We start from the raw sequence: 24,559 nt of genomic DNA on the forward strand, positions 1-24,559 counted from the left end.
AAAGGTTAAAGGATGGGAAACGGGACTGATGCACATGTGGACGGCTGCCGTCTGAAGAATGCCCCTGAAACGGCTGACTAAGCCCTTTCGAGAAGCCCCCGACGGAGCCAGACGCGAGCATCCTGAAAGTGGTGCGGCCAGCCAAATGAAGGCAGGTCGGGGAGTGAGGAGGGCGTCAGTGTCTAAAGCCACCCTCCCAGGGCGCCCCATCTCTCGTTCGGCCAGCGTCACCCACCTTGAGAAGGGCCAGCGCGAGAATCCACCAGGAGACTCCCGCTCCACATCTCAGCCTTGCCATCCGTTGGGATCTGCAAGGCAGGCTGCGCACCGGGGCGAGGAAGCGCCTTTTGCCCCCACGACGGCGCCTGGCTTCCTCGCCCCCCCCCCCGCCCGCCGCCAGCCCGGCGAGGCAAGACTGAGGGTCTCAGCCCGCGGCGGCCCCCTGCTGGCCAGCGCTTGGCTTGCAAGCGCTCAGGAGGCTCCTTGAGGTTTCCTTCGGGCAGGGCGCGCCGAGGAGCAGCAGCCCAGGAGGCGGCGGCGAGAGGTGGCGGCCCGCGGCTCTTCCCATGCAGCCATTCTGAGCGACCCGACCCGGCCCTCGCCAGCCGCTGCAGGGTCTGTTGCCGCGTCCTTTCGAGCGAGGTGGGCTTTCTCCCCGAGGAGCCCCCCCCCCGCCTTTGCCGCTCTCCTCGGGCTTTGGGCTCCCCGCGCCCCCTCCCGCGCCCCTCGCCTCGCAGCGCCTCGTTCTCAGGCTGCAGCTCTTCCTCCGGCGCACTCCACCCCTCTTCCTTCCTCGGGCCCTCCCTCGTCTGGAGCTCTTGCCCGGGGCTATTTCTGACGCTGGGAGATGATTCCCTTCAGGCATTTCTTCGCTCCCTGGAATGTCCTATGTCGACCGTCTCAGGTCACTCTTGCCTCCGCCAGGCTCCTCCAGACGGCTTGCCCAGCAGAGCCTCTGCTCTCTCTCCTTCGCCCCCGAAGCGCCGAGACCTCTGCTTGGAGGATCACAGTTTGGGATGCGTGTGACCCGCGCTCAAGTCCACGGCGAAGTCAGTCGGTGACGAGGGACCCCCCCCCCCCCGCACCGGCTCAGGCGTTCCTTCCCCATCCCATCCCTGTCCTACTCCCAGGTACTTGCAACCAGGGCTTTTTTTTTTAGCAGGAACGCAGTTCCGACTGGCTTGGTGTCGGGTGTGGCCTAATATGCAAATGAGTTCCTGCTGGGTTTTTTCCTACCAAAAGCCCTGTGTTTAACGATGATGTTAGGGGGTGTAGCCTAATATGCAAATGCGTTCCCACTGGGCTTCTACAAAAAAGCCCCATGCAAAACGATGGTGATGACAGGGGTGTGGCCTAATATGCAAATAAGTTGCTGCTGATTATGACAATGATACATTTTAAGATTTTCACCTCAGCCTTCTGCCCTCATAGGGTCACCAAGGGTGCTAATAAATTAAAATATACAAATTAACATTCAGCTTTCCTGCCTCAGAGCTCACTTCATCAAATGCAGGCAGTGTACATCCACAGGAAATATATTTATATTTAAAAGTTGCAAGCCACACCACTATCCCATGGTTTATAACTTTATATATGTATCTCCTGTGGACTTCATGCATCTGATAAACAAAGCTCTAACTTACAAAAGCCTACTCAGATATATGTTAGGCTTCCACTGGACTTCTGTTTGATTTCTCCACATCAGACTAATACAGTGACCACTCTGGAATTGAGACTGATCTGGCATCATGTTTGATGAAGCAACAGATGACAAAATTGAACAACTCCATCCTCAACAACTGCCTGGACCATGCAAGCAAGCCCTTAAGTGCCCTTGCAAAACTGAGATACAGCAATCAATTTTTCTAGAAACATCTTCAGCTCTTCCTTTTTTAAACAGGAAATGTGAATTTCCTCTACTATTTTAGCAGGAATAAACCAACAATCAATATAAGGATTATTTTCTCCTTACATTCCATTCAGTCAGGGCTGGCCCTGGACTCTTTGGCAAGACTAACTACTTATGCCCCCCACCTTCTCACTGCAGACAGATCTCTCCATTCTATCCTGTGGGCCCATAGGATAGACTGAAGAGATCAGGCTGCCACTGTGGCATCACCCCAGAGAAGGGATTTAAAGTTTAAAACCCTTTCTGTAGTGTGCTGCAGTGGCGACCCGGTCCCTCCATTCTATCATTCGGGCGCATAGGATAGAATGGAGGGATGGGCTGCCAATGCAGTGCAATGCTACAGACGGGGTTTTAAACTTTAAACCCCTTCTCTGGGGTTGTGCCACAGCAGTGGCCTGATCCCTCCATTCTATCCTTTGGGCCCTTATTCTCTGCTATAGGCCCATAGGATAGAATGGTCTCATAAGATAGAATGGATTCCTATGGGTCCATAGGATAAAATGGAGGGATCAGGCTGCCGATGCAACACTACAGAAGGAGTTTTAAACTTTAAACCCCTCTTCTGGGGTCATACTACAATGGTGGCTTGATCCCTCCATTCTATATGGGCCCACAGGACAGAATGGACTCCATTCTATTCTATGAGCCCATAGGTTAGAATGGGGGGATCATGCTGCTGATGCGATGTGATGCTACAGAAGGGGTTTAAAACTTTAAACCCCTTTTCAACCCAGAGAAGGGGTTGCCCTACCACCTGTGCCTCTTGGAGTCTCTGATCCTTTTCCTGCTTTTGCACCCCTGGGTTGCAAAAGCAGGGAAAATGCCCCACTGCCTGCACCTCCCCGTGAGCACAGGGGGAACTTGGAGAGATGGCCAGGCTGGGCACACCACCAAGTCATGTGGGGGGCACCCAATCTGGCACACCAAGAAGGCCAGCGGTCTAGGCAATTGTCTATTTTGCCTAGTGGCAGGGCTGGCCCTGTATTCAGTGAAACCTCTATTTTATAACATCAAGCAGAACATTATACATGGTAATGTTGCCACACATCCTTTAAAATCCCATGGGATCCTGGTCATCAGCGGCGTCACTAGGGCGGGGCCAAGGGGGCCATTGGCCCTCCCCCCAGAGCTCCCTCCCTCCTGCGGGCTCTCCCCGCCCTTCTATTAAGGAGGCGGCCAGTGGGAAGGCGGCTCGGACGGCCCGGCTCGGTCTCAGCCTGTTCCATTGGCTGCCCGCTTCCCAGAGCAGCGCGCCATGTGGCGCGAGTTGGGGGAGACCCGGGCTGCCGGGCCTGCTTTAGCTTCGCGGGCGCCACTTCTGGCCCAGTGGCGGCAGCTGCGATTGGCTCAATCGAGGCTGGCCAGCGATGGGGTCTCCCGTTGGGGAGCCTCCTCCTGCTGATCTGTACAGGGACACGTGGGTGTGCTACCTGGGTGAGTCAGTGTCCCCTGGGTGCAGGGCCGGGGGGGGGGGTGACTTGAATCAGTTACACCCCAGGGTACTTGGCCCCAGGGTGCAACCCACCCTAGTGACGCCACTGCTGGTCATCCCTGGGTTGAATTACTGTGACTCGCTCTACGTGGGACTACCTTTGAAGCTGACATAGAAATTACAGCTTGTCCAAAATGCAGCAATGCAGGTGCTTATGGGTACCCTAACAACAGCACATATCCAACCAGTGTTTTACCAGCTTCATTGGCTCTAAGTTGAGTGCCAGATCCACTTCAAAGTTCTGGGTTTGACCTCTGAAGCCCTGCATGGTCTACGTCCAGTGTACCCGTGGAACCACCTCTGCTGGTATAACCCTCAGAGAGCCTTGCAGTTGGCAGATCAGAATCTAATGGTGGTCCCCGGTCCAAAGGACATCTGGCTATCCTCAAGCAGAGCCAGAGTGTTCTTGGCCCTGGCTTCTGCCTGGTGGAACTCTATCTGGTGACATCTGTGCCCTGTGGGACTTGAGACAGTTCTGCATGGCTTGTAAAATAGAGATGTTCCACCAGGGCTATGGTCAAGAATAGTAATGGTTTACATTCATATGTGACCCTAATTCCCCCCCCCCCACAGAGGAATTAATAATTAATAATAATTTACTTACACCATCAGAATGTCCTCAAGATTTAATTTAAATGGGTTTTAGATTAATTTTATATTTGCTTGTGAAACTGTGTTTTTAACGATGTCCTTGAGCCCTCCAGGGGACGGCAGTATAAAAATACATAAATAAATAAATTTTAAAAATTAAACTGGAGGTTTAATTGAGTTACTGTGGCTAATAGTTGTCAAAGTGGGGGACTGCAGGAAGTGGGGAATAATTTGGCAATCACTACTCTCAGATCCCCTCTCCAAGATTGTATGTGTGCTAAGGATATTGAGCAGGCTGATTTCCCCTTTTTCCTTTTAAGTAACTTGCAAATTGAAGAGCCCCGTGGCACAGAGAGGTAAAGCTGCATACTGCTGTCGGAGCCCTCTGGTCATGACCTGAGTTGATCCCAGAGGAAGCTGGTTCAGGTAGCTGGCTCCAGGTTGACTCAGCCTTCCATCCTTCCTAGCTCAGTAAAATGAGTCCCCAGCTTGCTGGGGGGAAAGTGTAGATGACTGGGGAAGGCAATGGCAAACCACCCTATAGACATTTTTATTTGCCGTGAAAATGTGAAAGCAGTGTCACCCCAGAGTCGAAAATGACTGGTGCTTGCACAGGGGACTACCTTTATCTTTAACTTGCAAATGTTTTGAACATCTCTTGCCTCTTGGAGCATATTCAGTACACATCAGGCTGTTCTTTGATAGGGGTCTTTCTCTTTTGGTTAAATTTTCAAAGACATACCTAGGGAGTCTCTCAAGCCTTATCTGTGTGGATGGCCTGGTTTTTCTATTTTCATGATTGGCACAGATGCCAGCCACTTCACTGTTAGATATAGTGACAAGTGTATCATATTATCATCTTTGATATTGGTGAATATTGATGGCTTGTGGGAATGGGAGGTCAATTTCCAAAACTACACATTTTCAGTGGTTTGAAAAGACTAAACTCTCCTCCCATCATTCTTCCCCTCCAGTGAAATAACTTTCAGGGGCTTTCAACATCCCATAACTCCTAGGCATGTACACTCCCCATCAGGTTGGGTCCCCCCCCCCTTAATTTATTTAAAGGTAAAGGTAGTCCCCTGCACAAGCATCAGTCATTTTCGACTCTGGGGTGATGTTGCTTTCACAACATTTTCAGGGCAGACTTTTTACTGGGTGGCTTGCCATTGCCTTCCCCAATCATCTACACTTTCCCCCCAGCAAGCTGGGGACTCATTTTACCAACCTTGGAAGGATGGAAGGCTGAGTCAACCTGGAGCCGGCTACCTGAACCAGCTTCCGCTGGGATCGAATTCAGGTTGTGAGCAGAGGGCTCCGAATGCAGTACTGCAGTTTTATCACTCTGTGCCATGGGGCTCTAAAAGTAATTTAAAAAGTCATATTTTTCTGCATACCTGGGGAATCCCTTGAATATATGGAGATTCCCTGCTTAGGGAAGGCAAAACAGTACCCTTGAAACAACTTTCCCCTCCAGGTTTCTCAGTCCTTCATCAGTCACAAACTTGGGGGTGGGGTGGCATTGATCATCCAGGAGGCTTTCTCCCCATCCCAAAGACCACCAGGATTGTGTTGTCTGGGTGTGGGACATTGAGGAGAGTTTGGCTGTCTGTCTGGTGTACCATCTGCCTAGTGTGCCAGCAGCTGGCCTTCTGGGTGTATTGGAGGTGGTGGCTGGGTGGGCCTTGGAGTTCCCAAGATTATTAATTCTTGGGGGCTTCAACATCCATGTGGATGGATCTGCCCCCTCCACACAGGCTTCAGATCTGGTGTCTTCCAAGGTGGCACTAGAACTCTCCCAATTTGTTTCTGGCCCCACACATCAAGCAGGCCACACCCTGGATTTGATATTTGGATGGGGATGAATGAGGATTTTTTTTTTTATGAATGAGGAACTGACCTTGAAAGTAGAGGTGCCACAGTCAGACCACTTGATCCTGAAGGCCCAGCAGGACATTCCCACTCTTCCCTGTCTAGGCAGTGAGCTAAACAGCTCATCCACAGAGACTAATGGACCCAATTGGGTTCCAGAACGTTCTGTGGGATCTGAAGCCTTCCTGCGCCTCATTGATGAGCTGATAGGAGACTGGAATTGCTTTCTTACTGAAGCCATTGAAGTTGCTTCCTGATGTTCTCTATGCTGTTGCGGAAAATCATCCCCCTGATATACAGTGGAACTCGGGGGGATGAAACAGGAGCTTAGATGAACTGGTGATCTATTAGCGATGAAGCTACAAGAACATCTTATAGGATTTTAATGAAATCCTATGAGATGGCAGTGATGACTGCGAAGAGGGAATTCTACTCAGCCTCCATTGCATCTCCCTGTTGATTAGGAATTTAACGTCTCACACAGGGAGGGACCTAAATAGATATAGAAATTTGACTGTTAGCTCAGAGGCATTTATGAGCTTTTTCACAAAGTCCTGTTGCTCCATCATGACTTATCTGTCAGCCTTGATACAGGTTGCAAAATGGAGCCCCCTTGGCTGTCTTTGAATTCAGTTTGTGACTTTTTCAACCTGCTCTCCTCTTCCAGTGTTGACAGGGTCCTGGGTGCTGTTAGCCAACCATGTGCCTACTTTGCCATGTCCCTCATGGCTGGTCAAGGGAGATTCAGTTTCAATATGCTCCTACTGTGACATTCAGTCCCTCAGCCAGATTTTCCAGGACAGTGGCTGACTGGTCACCAACAACAAACACAGTTGGGTGTCATCAGCACCCAGCTTGACTTACAGCAATGTTCAACACAGCTGATTACGATCTTATGACTCATCACCTCGCCAACATGTGGATACATGGGGTACAGTGGCTTTCTTCTTTTCTCTGCAGTCAGGGACAGAGGGTGGCACAGAGTAAGGATGGATGTGTCCACTAGGTGTACCCTGATATGTGGTGTTCCCCAAGGGGCACTTCTCTCCCTGTTGTTTAACATCTATATGCACCCCCTTGCTCTGCTGGCTAGAAATTTCAGCTTGGGTGTAATCAATATGCTGATGACACCCAACTGTGTTTGTTATTGGGTGACTGGTGAATCACTGTCCTGGAAAATCTGGCTGAGGGATTGAATGTCACAGTGGGAGCATATTGAAACTGAATCTGTCAAAGATGGAGGTTCTGTGGCTGGGGGGGAGACTGAATTGGGATCGGAGTGCAGATTACAGGCTCTTGATGGGGCATCATTGATACCGGTGCTGTCTGTCAAGAGTCTGGGCATGATGCTAGATGCCTGCCTTTCATTGGAGGCCCAGGTGATGCATATTGCCAAGGTGGCATTTTTCCACCTTCACCAAGCCTGGCAATAGGCTCTCTTCTGATCATATTCTGACCTGGCCACAGTAATCCATGCAATGGTCACTTCCAGATTACGCTACTGTAACTTGCTCTATGCTGGCCTACCCTTGAGCTTGACCTGAAAACACCAGTGGATCCAGAATGAGGCATCGCAAGCCCTGTGAAAATGCCATGGACAGCACATATTTAACCAGAGCTGAGCCAACTGCACTGGTTCCCAGTGGAGTATCAAGTCAGGTTCAAGGTTTTGGGTTTCACCTTTAAGGCCTTCAGTGGTCTGGGACCAAAATATCTCTGGGACTGTCTTCTCTGGTATGTCCCTGGAAGAGCCTTGTGCTCCACTAGTAACAACACTCAGGTGATCCATGGCCCTAAGGAGGTCTGGCTGTACTTGACCAGGGCTAGGGCCTTCTCAGTCCTGGCCCCGACCTGTTGGATGATATCAGCGCCCTGTGAGATCTTATGCAATTTCACAAGGCATGTAAGGCAGAGATGTTCCACCAGGCTTTCAGTTGAGGACAGCAACAGTTTATTATCCAGATGGCACCTCTGTCTTTTCCCCCTAACCCCCTCCCCCTGAGATGCTTTGTAAGTTTCCTTCTCCCCCTAGCAGGATGCCCTGGTAGTCCAGGATTCAAACCTATAGGGCACCATCTGAGTTTTTACAATTTTAGCTAATTTTTGTGTTATTAATTTTATGTATTTTAACTATGTTGTAAAGTGCCCAGTGCAAATAATGCAATGGGGCAATTAATGTAATAATAATAATAACAACAGCAATAACAACAATAGTAGTAGTCAGCGAATGGCCTGTTTTTGCTGTTGTGATTGGGCCCACTTTGCTGTTAGAGGAGAAATAGAGGGACACAAGTTAGATCTCCCCCTCTAGGGTTCAGAAACTTCCCCTTCCCTTCCCTTTTTCATTGACCATCAACTGCTGTCATCATCCTCTTGGGTTGCCAGATGCAGGTTGGGAAATCCCTGAAGACTTGGGGTTGGAGCCTGAAGGGGTAGAGTTTGAGGAGGGGCCTCAGAAGGGTAAAATGCCATAGAGTCCACTTTCCAAAGCTGCCATTTTCTTCAAGGGAACTGATCTCTGCTGTAATTCTGAGAGATCTCCAGGCCCCATCTGAAGATTTCACAATACAAAAATATCTTGCCAGGAATGCTATCACTTCATTGAATGACTAAATGTACCTGTATTCAACTCACATCACATAAAATTTATATCAACAGGCATAGCTGGTTTAGATCCTAAAAGGTGCACAATCACTTTTCATTCCATTTGAAAACAATATACATAAGCAGCCAGTGGCAGCGGCCAAACCACTGAGACATGCATGGAGGCGCATGAACAGATAAACTGCTACTTGGATGTAATGGCACAAACCAAGAGTATTTTGTAACAAGAGGTTCAAAATATATTTCCAGCAAACATTCAGTCTCAGACTTGAACCCCAAGAATAATGAAACCTGTGAGTCGCAACCATGCTTGTCCTTATATACTTCATGTTTTGGTGTCCTTTTTGTCAAGGTTGAAAGCTTTCTTTTTTGGAACCTCAAATCCTGTCAACAATCTCCTGGCCACCTGCACAGTCTTCACTTGATGGAAATATACTCATTGCTCACTGCTCCATTTTTTTCTTTGCAAAGTCATATTTTTCTAGAAGGGTGGCTGCAGGGTCAGCCCTAGGATGCATGGTGCTCCAGGCAGATTTGCCACCCGCCATGCCCCCCTGCTGATCAGCTGATCGATGGGTAAAATGCTGCCGCCACTGCCCCCTCTCTCCCCTCTACTTCCCTCCTCTTCTGCGATGTCATGCTCCGCGCGCACCCCCCCCCCCACACACACACTCAGAGGAGCGCAGCTAGAATCAGCCCTACCCTTAGATTTGACCTGGGCCTCTCAGTGCTCTCACTTCATTTATGCTCCACTTCATCCTCAATGAGGGCCTAAAGTGGCATATATCAACACCCTCTCCTCCATTTTGTCCTTACATAAACCTTGTGAGGCACATTAGGATGAAAGTGTGTTATGGGCCCAAAGTCAGTCAGAAATCTTCAAAGCAGAGTGGTGATTCAGATAGGGGCAGACTAGGAGACCAAAATGGACCTGGAAAGAGGCCCTTTGGCCCACTCCACCTTCTTCAACAAAGGGAAGGGGGAAGAAGAAGGTTTACTACAGCTTCTGTCCACCCATGTTGTATGGGATAAGGGACGCCATGTCTCATGCCCATCTGGGGCCAGGGGCTGCTAGCCAGTATCAGTGGAAGCTCTTGCTCCCCTTGGAGGAGCCAATCCATCCCTTGATTTGAATTTAGATCTCCCTAGGAAGGCACTCCAGTTTCTTGATAATTTTGATTGTTCTTTCTGTGATCCCCCCCCACATTTATACTATCCTTTTTCAGACTGGGTGGCTAGAACTGAATCAATACCCCAAAAGGAACTGTGTGTGTGTAAAGTGCCATCAAGTCACAGACTTATGGTGACCCTTGCAAGTGAGAAGCAGAGTCCTCCTCGGTGGTCTCCTTCCCAAGTACCAACCCTGCTTAGCTTCTGAGAACTGACAAGACTGAGTTATACCATGCCATCTGCCCTCCTGCAATTGTAACTGCACTGTACATTTATACAAAATCATTGCAGGGCATGTTCCCTGGAAAGGTGGCATAAACAGTTTTATAAATAAATAATACATAAATCACAATTTTAGGAATCATCTTTCCTCTTCTTAAATATTCCCTCACACTGTCTTTGCCTTTGTTTTCTCTGTTGAGCTGTTCCACCATGATTTATCTTCTGATTACATACTACCAATTCAGACCCCATCAGCATATTTCTTGCACCAATGTGTTACACTTGTTACATTTTCTAAATTTTCTTAGGAATTTGTGCTGAGACTTTGTCAAAAGCTTTATCTAAATACAAATATATAATGAATGATGGAACAGCCCTGACTACACACTTATTAACATTTTAAAAGAATTCAAAAAAATGTTATTTATTTATTTTTCTGTATTTCTATCCTGCCCTCCCCCATAAGCAGGCTTAGGGCAGGTTATAACAGGATAAAACAGTTAAAAACATCACAACATAGTTAAAACCAACAAACACCAAATAACAGTTCACAAGATGGGAGTTATAGTTCGACAGGGGCTCCTACATGAATCCAGCATGAGTGCCCAAGATGGAACAGAAAATATGGGGAGTGTACAGAACCACCATCAGTAGCATAGTTGAATTAGTACAAGCACCAAGAAGTAAGTGGAGCAAGGTGGAACAGGGGAGGGAGATGCAAATTGGACACCTGCTGCCTCAACCAAAGGCCTGATGGAGCTCTGCTGTTTTGCAGGCTCTGCAGAACTGTAGTAAGTCCTGCCGGGCCCTGATTTCACTTGGGAGCATGTTCCACCCAGCTGGCATCAGATCTGAAAAAGTTCTGGCCCCGGTTGAGGCTAAGCGGATGCCTTTTGGGCCAGGGATTGCCAGCAGATGTTGTTCTGAGGAGCCTGATGCCCTTCTGGGGACATATCAGGAGAGACGGTCCTGCAGATATGTTGGTCCCACACTACATATGGATTTAAAGGTTACCACCACAAACTTGAACCTAATCTGGTACTCAACTGGTAGCCAATACAGCTGATGGAGCACTGGTGTTATATGAGCTGTCAATGGTGTCCCTGTCAGGAGACATGCCACTGCATTTTGAACTAGCTGACGTTTCTGGGTCAGATGCAAGGGCAACCCTGCATAAACAGAGTTACAATAGTATAACCTGGAGGTGACAGTTGCATGGATCACTGTGGCTAAGTCATGGGGGGGGGGGGGGAGGCAGGGAAAAATGTTAATGAGGTAGGACTTCTGCTTGCAGAGGTCATGCATTTTTTCCTCAGCAAGGCTTGTCCTTCTGTATGCTGAAAGCATTCATGAGTTTATATATTAAATATTAGGCTAACAACTTCTGATTTCCCAGCAATTCCTCATCTCCAATTCCTTCTTAAAATCATTATTACAATAGCCTTCATCAAATCATCCAAGTCTGAATTTAGCAATGTGTTGCATGCTTTTGTTCAGTCAGTTTTCAAATGTATGCCATCCACACCCAGTAAGCTAATTGTTAATTTTAATTTGAACTAGAACTTTGACTCTTGTAACCTGAGTATGACTTTGTTCTAGGCAGGATTAACCATTAAGCAAAATGAACACATGCTTAGGGCACCCAGGGAAAGGGGGCACCACAAGAGTAGGAATTTTTTTTTGCGTATATTGCTATACTGCTATTTAGTATTAAATTAATTAAAATGTTAAATAGTTATGGGGTCTATCCTGGTGAATGACCTGGAAAAAAACTGAATTTTTAATTTCTTATTTCACCTTCAATACTTACTGAATCCTAATGTCTTGTCAGTTAAGCAATGGAAGAGCTGAGGGGCATCATTGCTGGGCTGGGTTTAGGGCATCAGTTGACCTTAATCCAGCCTGCTTAGTTCACAACACGGAAAACTGATTTGTGCAGACTTGTGTTTTTGAATGACAATCTCAGCACATGATATATGTCATGTAAATGTACATAGTGGGTTATGTGGTCATGGGAACAGCTCTAAGAGTTAAAAAGTGAGTGGAGCTGCTAATGTGAAACCTGAAACGACATTGCTGAGCTATGCTTTAATTATATTTTCAATAAATGCAGTACAAAGAAGTCCAATGTGTGACATATACACACTAGACTAGATTAAAGACAACAGATGGAGATGTTTTTAATACTGTAACAATCTTGAAAAGAGAAATGGTGAATGTGCAAACAGTGACAATTACTGCGGTGGAAGGTTTTAAGACAGGAGATAGAGGGAAAGAGCTAGGAGTAAGTTTGGCAAGTGCCTGGGAATATCAGTAATAGCAGACTCTAGTCTCTTTTGAATCTTTTCCCAAGGCTCCTTAGCTTTTTATTTTTTTTAAAAAAAAATCCACCAACTCTCCCCCATTTTTATCAGGAGGAAATGGTCTTTGCATAGTGTTTCCCATACTCTTGAAAGTTCAAGCTGTAGATTTACTTGCAACCCAAGGTTGTTCTAATGTAAACATTAAAAGCAAAACAACCAAGCAACAGCCATTGTCCTTTGAAAATGAGTTGGCTTCAGATTGCAGCATCCAAGTTTTCATTGTATACATGAATAAGTATTACTCTTCTTCACAGTAATAATTTGCACTTAATACAGTATTTCCATAGACTCAAGTTACAACTTTTCATTCTTCATTGGAGATGGACAAATATATTTTGGAGGATGGTAAATTGCCAAACAGCATGCCCAACACCATGATCAGCCACACTGAGCATTGTTAAGAAACATTACTGCAATGGTGGTAAGTGGCACGATTTCCATACCAGTTATCTAGGCTTCAGGCTTACCAGCCCTGTGTCCTCTATACTTCCTGACCCAGTCTCCAGCTTCCCAACTTCCTTCGCATGCTCAGTTACTGTCACCAACAGTACACATTCTCTGTATTATTACTTTATTCTCATTCACTTGATCACAGCCTCAAGTTCCTGCTTTTCAAGACATTGAGTGTGATCACACAAGCAGTTTAGTACGACATAGCCACCCCTCCCCTCCGGATCAAATGGGTGTGATCAAATGCACACATCTGGCTCCCATGCCCCAGTTGTCCCTACCTTGTGCTAAAATGACTCCCATGTGGATTAAATAGCCACCAGCAAATTCCAGTGGCTACCTTGACAAAGTGCTTTTATAGTTGGTTTCCAGGAGTCTGATGGCCTGGGCATGTCACGGAAACGCATAAACAGTTTGATCATCCCACTTTGTTTTCAGCATGTCTTTTTTTTTTTTTAACCCCACTCTGATATGTGCTTCAGCACCTCCATAGAACACAGCCAGGGGCAGGTGTGTGCTTGTCTGCTTCTGCACATGGACAGTGGAACTTAGGGGGAAAAAACAATCATGGGCCCATGTTGTGGTGCTGTGGGTCCATGGTTGTGATGCATTAACAATGTGGATGACCAACCACAGGCCCGCAGCACTATGATGCTGGCTTACGGGGTGCTGTCTGATCAACAGAAACTGCCCCAAACTCAAGTGACTTATTTAAAACCAAGATACTGCTGTGGCAACCCTCCACATGGAAGCAACCAGAGCAACTCTGCATTCCTCTCCTCTGCAAACCACAGTAGTTTTTATTTTGGCTTCTGCATAACATGATAATGCTTCCACGTACCAGGTTTTCACTGGCTCTGCTGTGGGTTTCTCCAAACCTGCCAAAAGTGAGTTTGGGCAAAAAGTGGAAGGGAAGGTGTGGATTTCTGCAGCCAGATCTGGCACCACATTGGGTGCCTTTTCTCCTTACACCTGCCATTTCCCTTCCTCACTTACAGTGGGTTTTTTACCTTTTCAAAAATTACTAATAGTAGGTATGCCACTATAGTGTTAAAAACTCACTTGTTCAATTACAAGAATTGTTGAAAAACCATCAAAGAGTCTGCCAATGGGGGTAAATGGTAGATGGGGTGGAAAATCTTGGAGAAAATCTCCTTGAGGAGGATTTGTTACCACTGCAAATATCTTTGCATTTGCAGTGGCAATTAGAGGCAGAGCCAGCCCTACACTGTCTGGCACCCTAGGCAAGGCTAACATCTGGCGCCCCCCTGCACTGATAACATCATCGATCACATGGGGGGCAGCCAATTCGGTGCCCCAGAAGGCCAGCACCCTAGGCAGCCACCTAGTTTACCTAGTGGCAGGGCCGGCCCTGATTAGAGGGAAGCAGGAGATTTCAGTTGAGGAGCAGACAGTCTGACCTGTGTCCCTAGCACTCTTTTCTCTGCCGTTTCACCAAATCTTAACTACTGTGAGTTTCCTTTCCCTCAGTTTCCTTTTATGTATTTACCCTTCATTCAACATCCTTGCCTCTGGTCTCTCTATCCCCTAGTTATATTATGTGTACAGTCTTCTCTTCCCCCAGCTGACCCTTTCATCATGCAGACTGTTTAGTTCTTTCAGCAACTACACATTCTCTGCTTTTGAGGAATTCTGTCATTAGACTAGGAGCAAATGAACTGCAATCTATTTTGGGTAACAACTTGTCTTACCTGTTCTGTGGTGCTAGAGAAGTAATGGATCGTTGTGGGAATCCAGGGATTTTCTGTCACTCCAAATAAATTTTGGCTTAGAGTATGTTTGTCCATGTTCTTATTGTTGCTTTCTGTAACCTTTTTGACAGAAATAACTGGACTAGTACCAAGAAAATTCTGCGAACTGTATGTGATAGAATTAAATGGAGGGGATGTGTTTCTAGTGCTCCGAACAAGTGTTTCATCAATCTGGAAATCTGTGACAGAGAACAGAAAATGTAATCAGTGCTAAACATACTTAGAAACAATATGCAGTAATTACATCTTTTTCATGAATTACACTGTTAACAATTTTAGGACAATAGTTCATTATGTAGGTTTTAAACTTCAGACTGATTTCCTAAAGTGATATAAATTCTTTTTAGCATATAGCTCTTGTGATGGTCAGATATTATGTCTGGACCTTATTTAGATTCTGACTGATCTGATTGCTAAATACATTCTTAATGGGAGAGTCAAAATGTAAAGTGCACTTTCATGTATGCAGGCAACACAGAACTACATTGCTGCCTCTTTCATGCAAACCACAACCTGTGTGAAAATGGAATATTTTATGCTTTAGACACTTCATCCCAGGTATCTGGGTAAAATTTTTCAATTTTGCAAGGTTGATATTGAATCTGCACTTTGTGAATGCTCAGAAGTGAACTTAAACCCAGTTATACAGGCAGACAAAAATTGACAGACCAAGGCTTTCTGACTAGCTTTTAGCATATCAAGCAGACAGAATGTTAATTTACATGCTGGTGGAGTTAGCCAAGGAAACAAAGTCCCAATCCTGGGGCCAAAGGAAGAAGTCAGGTATACAGCAAAGGCTACAGGGAACCTTCTGGGAAATAGCTGGTAATGTCCCACTAGGTAGAATGGGAGCGGTCTGATGTGCTATACAGCAACATCTTTGTCACATGTGAAGGCAAATAAGGGTCAAGACTGATTAGAATTGGACTCTTGTAGCATATTTAAATGGTTGAGTTCAACTTTAAAATGGAATTGGCAACCACGAATTGGACCTGTGGATACTGTAATGTCTAGTTTGTCCCTTCAATTTTAGGAATTCAGAGAAGAGAGGTAAGTCAACCTCAGAAAGGGAAGCCAAACCAAAATGTAGGGGGAAAAAATAAAGACATTGATAGAGCCTGAAGAGCAATCTGGAAACTTTATGCTGCATACCTCTTAATGCTTCATCAAGGATGGGTGGGCAGGTTTTAGACCAGGGATCCCCAACTTGGTGCCCATGTGTGCCATGAGGCTCACCAATATGTTTCCTGGAACCTCCTTGCTTCTTTTACAAAGCATTTCTTTTTTAGACTGAGGAGCCATTCCTGACATTCCTTTACTAAACTGGAGTAGGAGGTGCTTCAGAGGAGCCTAAGAGATAGCACCTTTGTGTCTGCAAGAAGCACCCATTTGGAAACGGCTGCTTCAATCAAAGAAGCCTAATTGTTTTGTGGGATCTTCCTATGCTTTATGATTGGACCCAGCCATCACAAAACACATCTATGATTGACCCTATGCTACCCTCTCATGGCAGCCATTTTGTTGTTTCACTCACCACCTGTTCTTGAAATTCCCAAAGTACCCACTGGTTCAACAACGCTGAGGACCCCTGTTTTAGATCTCAGATCTAAAACATGGATCTTGCATTACTCATTTTATTTTCCTTTGCTCAGATGTTTGCACTTAATATTTTCTATTTTGTTCTTTTTGAAAGAGTCCTAATGTATTTATCTGCAAAATGTTCCTATAAGGTCTGCAAGCCCTTCAGACCTAATAGAAGTATTTATCTGAAATGTGAATTGCTATGTGAATGGATTGTTCATGTGTATACTAGGTGTGTTCACTAGGTCAATCTTTAAGGACTGCTTTAAATATTACTTTGACACAAGATAATTCCTACCCATTTACCAAAGATACCCAGAACAACCCTGGATTAAGACTGATTGTGAGTTGCTTGGATCAAATCTTAGTCTCAGAACATTACAAGTACTTTATTAAAATAACTTTATATTGCATAAAATTAAAGTTGCATTTTGTAGTTATGGTACCACTTATCTTTTCCATGAACATTTATGAAATAAATGGATAAAGAATAGTTATGTGATATAAAGAACAAGTAACAATACTAGCTTTGGAGACTAGTTCTGATAATCCTCTCAGTTCATTCAAGTGCAGTGCACCTTTGTACATAACATTTGTCTGCATTGTAGGAGGTACTTGTTGGAGTTATCCTGTGTCAGTCAGATGAAGGAAGGAAGGAAGGAAGGAAGGAAGGAAGGAAGGAAGGAAGGAAGGAAGGAAGGAAGGAAGGAAGGAAGGAAGGAAGGAAGGAAGGAAGGAAGGAAGGAAGGAAGATCTGTCTTCATATGGGGCTGCTTCCACATCGGGGTGCAAACACATACACAACTATGGCAGTAACCACCCATGTGAATGGGGTCTACATGCTTTCACCTGTCTCTGCATCACTCACTTCTGCCACTGCTTCCTCACCCCACCCTTCCTCATTTTGAAGATTGTGCTGGACCTCCCACAGGCAAACAACAACAACAACAACAACAAAACCCTCTTTCCCAGGGGTCATTTTGTAGAAAAAGAGGTGCTGGAGCTCGTTAGCACAACTCATTTGCATATGCCGCACACCCCTGACATCACCAGAAGATGTACTAAATTATATCAATTCTGCATCTACCTTAAAATGCTTCTTGAATTATAATTGTCATAATAAAACCTTACTCCCATCATACTTTTAAAATAACTTTCCTCCTATGTGGCCACAGCGGCATGATGAAGATTTCCATCTGTTTGCTTTATATGTTTTGGTTATTTTCCATTTTTCTGTGGGGGAAAATATTAGAAAGTTTGTCAAATCTTAGAGTTCAGCAAAATTCTCACAGGGGGTTTGAACAATGGGAGCCCAGAAGCAAGGTTTTCTTTTGGGGGGTAAGAAAGAAAGACCACAATAAAATTTAGAGGTTCCAGACCTCCACTCCTGTGAGTTCCTGCCCAAAATGAGGTCCGCTCCTTCCCCTTCCCAGCTGCACTGCCATTGTCAAGTAAGAATATGGGAAACAAGAAAAAACCCTTTAAAAGACCGCTATCCTTTCCAATATTGTCTGTGGGCAGTGTCCATATAGATTCTTTTTGCCCACAGTTGCCACAGTTCTTCACTTGAACAGAGATCAAAAGGAAGTTTTTGCTCCTTTGACTTCTGATCTTGGACTGTAACAAATGATTGATTGATGGATTTAAAAAGGAAAGCTTTCAGAGGTCCAAGAGTGACCAGAATGAGCTTGAGTGTTGTGTGGATGCTAGCACTTAAACTGGGGGCTTCCTATGTTCTAGGCAGGAAAAATGCATATGCAGAAGAAAGTGTTCATTTGCGTGTCTCCCATTTTTAGTTTGTTGGAATGTGGTCAATCAGCACAAAATATGGCCAAGCAAGCCAAATGGTATTATGATCTGTCAAGTGCTTTTTTTTTTAGTCCCCAAAAGACACCAAAAAGCAAGAAGCCCATCTAGATTTCTATGGGCTGCCCTACATGGTTGAGTGGTTACTATCAGCTCAGTTGCTCACAAATTGTGCAGGTCTGTTTTATAATAATAGATTATTGAGAACTTTTCCAGGCAATCTTTCCTGCCAGCTCTGTACAGGAAACAGCCTTCTGGTGGGCACAGCCCTCTGATAATAGGCTATGATTATATAACCTTTTAAAGTCACCTATGTTTTAGGAGATGCCAGAGTTGCAATTAGACTGTGGCAAGAAATTGTTACACATTTTCCTTCCATATTTCCTCTCACTGGTAGAATAATTGAGCCTCCTTTCTGTGTGGTTGGGGATGTTCTGTCTGTGGTGTTCTATGGCCTTCAGAACTACATTTATATGCTTGCATTTAGAATGGGAATATTTTATTCTCATGGAATTCTTCAAGCCCTTCTATATCTTATCCAGAATTTGTTTGCTTGAGGCACATTAGGCCCAGCAGAAGGGTTGCATGTATGGCAAAACCTTGTTTTGCTGCCACAACACTAGGCTGGTTGCCACGTATAGCAATTTTAGCTCAGTGACCATCTAAAAAAGTCATAATGACTGGTTTAGCGGTAGCAGATGTTTCCAAATATGATGGCTTAGCATGTAATTATGATGTATTTGAACGCCAACCTATGATTTCTCCTCTGCCAAAAGGAGCAGTCTGTGAACTTTCATTCTGAAATGAACATCTTTTTAAAACACTGACATGCATATTTAATGAAGCCCACAAAATAAAAACTTTCTTCCAGACATGTGTCCCTGTAAGGTACCTTTCAATGAAAAGCTTCCCTTTTCACAAACCCTGCAGCATATTAACCCATCATGTATTTTAAACTCCTCAGGAAGGACTTTTTGCCTGAGAAGAACATCTAAAGCTGTTACTTTGACTATAATTTTTGCTCTGTATAGAAGAAAATAGTGGGGTATCTATAAAACTACACAGAAGGATTGTATCAATATGTGATTCAGACCCAACATCAAACACTGTTACAATCCAACAACCCCACTGTATGGCCTAGGATCTTACTATTTAGGACCCCATACACCATCCTGCCTGGAGACTGCATTTTTCAGTATAAGCATTTCTTCATGTGAGGTGCCATCTGAGGTGAGGTTGGTGGACCGAAGTGAGAGGGACTTTTTGATGGCTACCCCATGGTCCTTCCTTATGCCAGGAGGGGAAAGCAAAAATGGTGGTTCTCCATGCTGTGTCTTGTGGGACTGTAAGGTGGCTGTGGTCTTATGGGACTGTGTAACAGTCTCCCTGCTTCTTGCAGCCAGCTGACTGTGAGAAGCAGAAAGACCCAGCCTGCCACCCCACCTATTTAGTTTGGGGAGGCTTTTTAAAAATTCAGGTGCTCCCTGAATTTGTAGAAAGCCCCTTGAATTAAACATTCCTGGCTTCACCCCTGGGCAACTCTATTTGTTATATATTTTCAAGCTCATCCTTATTTTCAAGTTCATCCTTTTAAAATGGAGCTGAAATTATCAGGATGCTGTATTCTGTTTGAAAACAATTTCTGGAGTTGAGTGATAAAGTTGAAGCTCTGTGAAATGGCCATGGGGATCCTGCATATAGATTCATATTTGGTTTGTTTTATGGCAGTATCTCATGTAATAATAATAATAATAATAATAATAATAATAATTTTTATTTATTCCCCGCCCTCCCCGCTGAGGCAGGCTCAGGGCGGCTGCTTGTTCTTTCCCAAAGGTTAGCTAATGAAACAGGGACCGATTCCCCACTAGCCTTGTACTGGTCTCACACTCCTCTTCTCCACGGGGCTTCCATCTGATTTTGCACAAGCTGCTGCAAGGCTGCAACTCACTCCGCCTCTTTCCCATGGCAAGCAAGTTCCTCTGAAAACCGGTTTCTGCTTGCTGCAGAAAAGAGGCAGAGCGAGTTGCTGCCCTGCAGCTGCTTGTGCGAAATCAGATGGAAGTGCCACATGCGAGACCAGGACAAGGCTAGAGAGGAATTGGTCAGGATGTGTTTGACATGTTGTCCATATTCAAATATGAATAAAACCTACTGTCACCTTTGATGTGTCAACCCTCTGGCATTATTTTAGTAATGTTACAATACCTGGTTTGGAGACTAATGTCATTTATACAGCATGTCTTTTAAATTAACGTTTTCGTTTATTTTTGTGTTCAGATATTTCACATACCTTGTTGGCATGTTTTTAACCAGCCTTCTGAACAAAAAGCAAGAGGTTTACATTTCCTCACTTACAAATCGAATTTTGTGAACATAGAACTATTTATTCACAGTAGAATATTGGGTTTGTTGTGGAATATTTTTCAAAATATAACTTGAACAGAAAATGAGAGAAAAAGTCAACAAGAGCAGAAATATTCAGGGCCTGATCTGAGATGATAGGGATTGGTTGAAACTTTGCAAATGGCAGTGGCCGTTGCTTTTAGCTGCTGAGACACCAGTCTATATCATGAAAAGAGGGATAGCTGTTTGTTTTCCCCCAACCAAATACCAGCTTCACACATCATCTGACATTCAAGCTGCTTTCAAAACTAAGGAGCTCAAAAATAGGTTATGATGTAGCACAAGGTGAAGCTGATAACAAAGATATCAGAGCCCCTAATAGTAATACTCAGGCTCTTGTATGTGACAGATCTCATTGGGTTATGGCTTGAATCCAGAATGGAGCCCAATGGGTCATGATTTGAATCTCTAGGAGACACTTTGTATACTTCCTTATCACATTGTACCTAACTCACAGTAGTAATTTATCCCATGTGCTGCATCCTTTTTTGCTTATCCTTTGTTTTGTCTGTTCAGGATTATAGTCAAAACAAAGGGAGGATGTAACATACAAGTAAAGTGATTCATGTCAAGTTTGGTCCACTCAATTCTATCTCACAAAAACAAAACCAGCATTTTAATGTAATTTCTAAATAATGTTAATGCTCCAATTACAGCTTAATTATGGTCCTCATATTAAGAACAGTAGTTTTAAAATAAGAATATATGTTTATAAGGATAGAGATTACATTGGTAGCAATGGAACTGGGTTTTTTTCTTCCTAATAAGTGAAATACACACAACAACCAGAGTATAAAGTTTAGTTAATAAATTAATAGTTTGTTCAAACCCCAAACAAATGCTACTCCTTGATCTTTATCTACATTTACACAGGTTGTTGAACCTTGATATCTGAATGATGCTGACAAGCTCAAGCAAAATGGGCAAAGGCTTTTTGTGGTTTACCATATGAGTTTTCTGGATTGTGATTTCCACATATTTTTAGTTGTATTATTCATAACTGTTAAATTTACTTATTAGATTTATGTCATGCTGTCTTTTAAGATTCTGAGTAGCTTATGTGGAAAATTGATATTTTTAAAAGTAATATGACACTGATTTAGAAAACATTTGTGACAGCACAGTTTCCTAGAATCTTTTGTTTTATACTCTGATTGGTGGATAGGTCTAGGATACTGCCACAGACAACTGACAGTTGTGGCAAGAGTTCTCTTTGAGATGAAAAAAGAACAAACTTTTCTGAGGAGCTTTTGCACATGGAGCCCTGCACAAATGGGGACTGTTCCATACCTTGTGATATCAGTCAGTTCTCAGTAGTGCATGAGTGAATGGAACCTCTCCCTGATATAGAAATGAATGTGGCAGGATGCATCCATACAAGCTTTCATGTTTATTAGTGATATTTGTTTATTTACTTCATTTATACTCTGCCTTTCCCTCTTCTCTTCCATTTTTTCCTCATATCAACCCTGTGAGGCTGAGAGTATGTGACATACTGGTTTATGTATATGCATGTATATGTATACACACACACACACACACACACACACACACAAAGTACATGGTGTCCAGGCCTATCAGCATGCAAATGAAAAAAAGCCCTACCTCATTTTTCAGTCACTGCATACATTGCCCTACCAAAAGTTAAGGACTGGCCACCTGTGCTATATACTGGCATCTTCATTCATATATGGCTCTAAATTAATGAAATCTAACTTGTTAGGACAAGAATGCAACATTGTTAACCACCACGGATGTTGATTTTTTTTTTTAAATAGAAGGGACTCTATTCTGAATGTTTATTTATATGAAGAAACATATGAAGAGGAGGATGTTGGATGATTCCTACACTCATTTACAGACTGCTTGAAACATATACACCTGCCATCCTCAATAAAATTACTAATGTATTCAGAAGCTCAACATACCATAGAAATATGGGGCAGATGGAAGAAACATTAACTTTGGAAACTTTCAGCAGGTTAGCAAATGTGTACACATGTAAGGAATATACTTCTTCTAATTATTCTTATAGGATTCTTCATAGTTTACCTCAAATTCCATTTTGTTCTCCCTAGATCGGTCACCATAGATTAAATGTAATTGTTCTTTCAACCATCGGTGAGTTCAAGACACATGTTTGCTGTTTGATAGTTCACAGGAATTTTCTTGAGAGAAGCTACTTACCTTTATTGGAGCACAAGTTTTCATGAATAATCTGTCCCTTTTTGTTGACTTCAGTTTTTATCCAACTATGGGGGTACTTCCTACCCATCCTCACTACTACATTTGATCCTTGTTTCTGGAGGAACAGAGAGCTGTTTTTCACCTCAAGGAGCCCTTCCTTGCTATGACAGGTCCACTTGGGTGCTTCAGAGCAGCTGGTGATGATCACTCTGCGGGAATGTGCAGCATAGGATTTTGTGACAGCCAGACACTGGTCAGATCTAACATGGAGAAGCTTCTCATCCATCCATTTCCACTGTTGGTTTAGATTGGTAAAGTTGCAGTTTCCCACTTGTGCTATTGTGTGGCTTTCATAAATACATTGCTGTTTTCGTTCATGGAGAATCAGAAACCCTCCTGGAAGGTGAAGAGCCCATGCAAAAAGTACATATTAACTTTTAGAAAATAATATCACCACCACAATTCAATAGTTAAGTAAACCATACCCATGACTTGCCTTTTGGCATTATTTTTCTGTTTTGGCACCCTTCACAGTTCTACACATGGATGTGCAAACATGGAATTTCAAAAACTGTCAAAGATATTTGGCAACAAGTAGCCACTTTTATTTCACAACTTTACAGCAAGTCATTTATTTACTTCATTTATACTCCACTTTTCTCCCAACAGGGACTCAAGATGGCTTATATAATGTTCTTCTCTCAAATTTTATCCTCACAACAACCTTGTAAAGTAAGTTAGGCTGAAATATGTGTTAGGCCCAAGGTCACCCTGCAAGCTTCCATGGCAGACTGGGGATTTGATCGTGGTTCTCCTAGATCTTAGTCTAACACTGTAAGCAATACACCACACTACAATTCCTTTGAAAATGCACTCCAATTAGCAATCCATTTGCTGGGAAAAGGATATTTTCCAAAATCTGTTTGTCTCTATCTGTATGTTTGTGCTCCACATGTTCTCTATAAATATGGGAGATTAGTTTACTGATACAAACTCAATAACTTATGCTTCTAATTGCATTGAAGATTCTAATTACTATTTTACAATAAAGTCCAGATTCCTCACAGTGGCAAGACTCAGGAATAATCACCAAAATAAAACCTATTTTGAATTTAGTGTACCATGAAAAGTACGATTTCAGTGTTAATTTCTGTTGTACAAATCCTTTGAAAGTTTTGCAAAAAGTCCCAGTTCTCTGCAAAATAGGTAAAGATTTCAGTTCTGTGCCTGCTTTCTCTTCTTGATTGAATTACAGCAGATCCTATCTGAAATGTATCTGTAAGCCCAAAGTTGTACAATTTTGACAGAATAGGCATGAAGTCAAAAATAAATAAATGAATGCCTCTTCAAATGGATTTGGACAAAATGGGGTGTCCAGAGACATGATCTGTCAACAAAGAACAATTATACTATATTAAAAGAAAGTTTATTTTGTTTTTGAATGGAAGCTAAACTAGTTTGTAGTTTATTGGCCAATCCCTCTGTTTTCCTTGTATAAATTGAAGTCATTCTCAGCATCAGTGGATCATTCAATCTAAGGATCATTTGAGCCAGAATATGGAACAAACATGTAACTGAAGAGGAATTGTACTTACCGCAGATTGCAAAGGCCAGGTAGGTAGAAATTAGAATGTGAAATAAAGTCTCCATTTTCCCTCTTGCAACTCCCATTGCTTCTCTCTCTTTTTTTAAAAAAAGCATACCCCAGATAAGTGAAGCGAAGGCTAGGAAGGAAATGTGCCTTCACAAGAGGAAAAAGTTAGTGACGAACACTTCCTTCTATTCAACTGTTTTAGGGGAGTTTTACACCACTTTGTACTTTCATCTGATGCTGTGGTATGTGCTGGATATCTGTTCCAGTTAGGAAAACCCAAGCAAAAGAAGGATACATAGATTTTAAAACAAATATGGTACTAGAACACCTTTGAAAACTCAGAAGATTATCTAGGGAAAAGGAACTATAATTTCATTTAATTGCCTGTCTGCAAACCATTATGTGTCTGCAGGTGATCTTGCTCAGGTTACATAAATATATACTGTCCTGTCCTGTAAACATCACCAGCATTTGTAATGATATGCTATGAATCTATCCAGAAACACCATGTGATTAGATACCACATGTAACTCATCCTTG

The 24,559-nt window shown here is 43.7% G+C and overlaps 1 protein-coding gene across 3 annotated transcripts in view; it reads right to left on the reverse strand.

The window, feature by feature from the left end:
* The window catches only part of PTPRB (protein tyrosine phosphatase receptor type B), a 108,917-nt gene extending 84,808 nt beyond the window's left edge, over positions 1-24,109 (reverse strand). For 2 of the 3 annotated variants that reach the window (XM_060245065.1, XM_060245067.1), the window contains exons 1-3: positions 24,021-24,109; positions 22,426-22,821; positions 14,386-14,624 (exon numbers count right to left, since the gene is read on the reverse strand). In XM_060245065.1, the coding sequence (XP_060101048.1) occupies positions 14,386-14,624; positions 22,426-22,821; positions 24,021-24,096 (711 nt within the window). In that variant the 5' untranslated portion in view covers positions 24,097-24,109. Of the gene's footprint in view, positions 1-235; positions 389-14,385; positions 14,625-22,425; positions 22,822-24,020 lie in introns of those variants that run through there. The other variant, XM_060245066.1, reaches the window with a different exon arrangement.
* Between the last annotated feature and the right edge of the window lie 450 nt (positions 24,110-24,559).

Source organism: Heteronotia binoei, chromosome 8 (assembly GCF_032191835.1).
Source record: "Heteronotia binoei isolate CCM8104 ecotype False Entrance Well chromosome 8, APGP_CSIRO_Hbin_v1, whole genome shotgun sequence".
Lineage (NCBI taxonomy): Eukaryota > Metazoa > Chordata > Lepidosauria > Squamata > Gekkonidae > Heteronotia > Heteronotia binoei.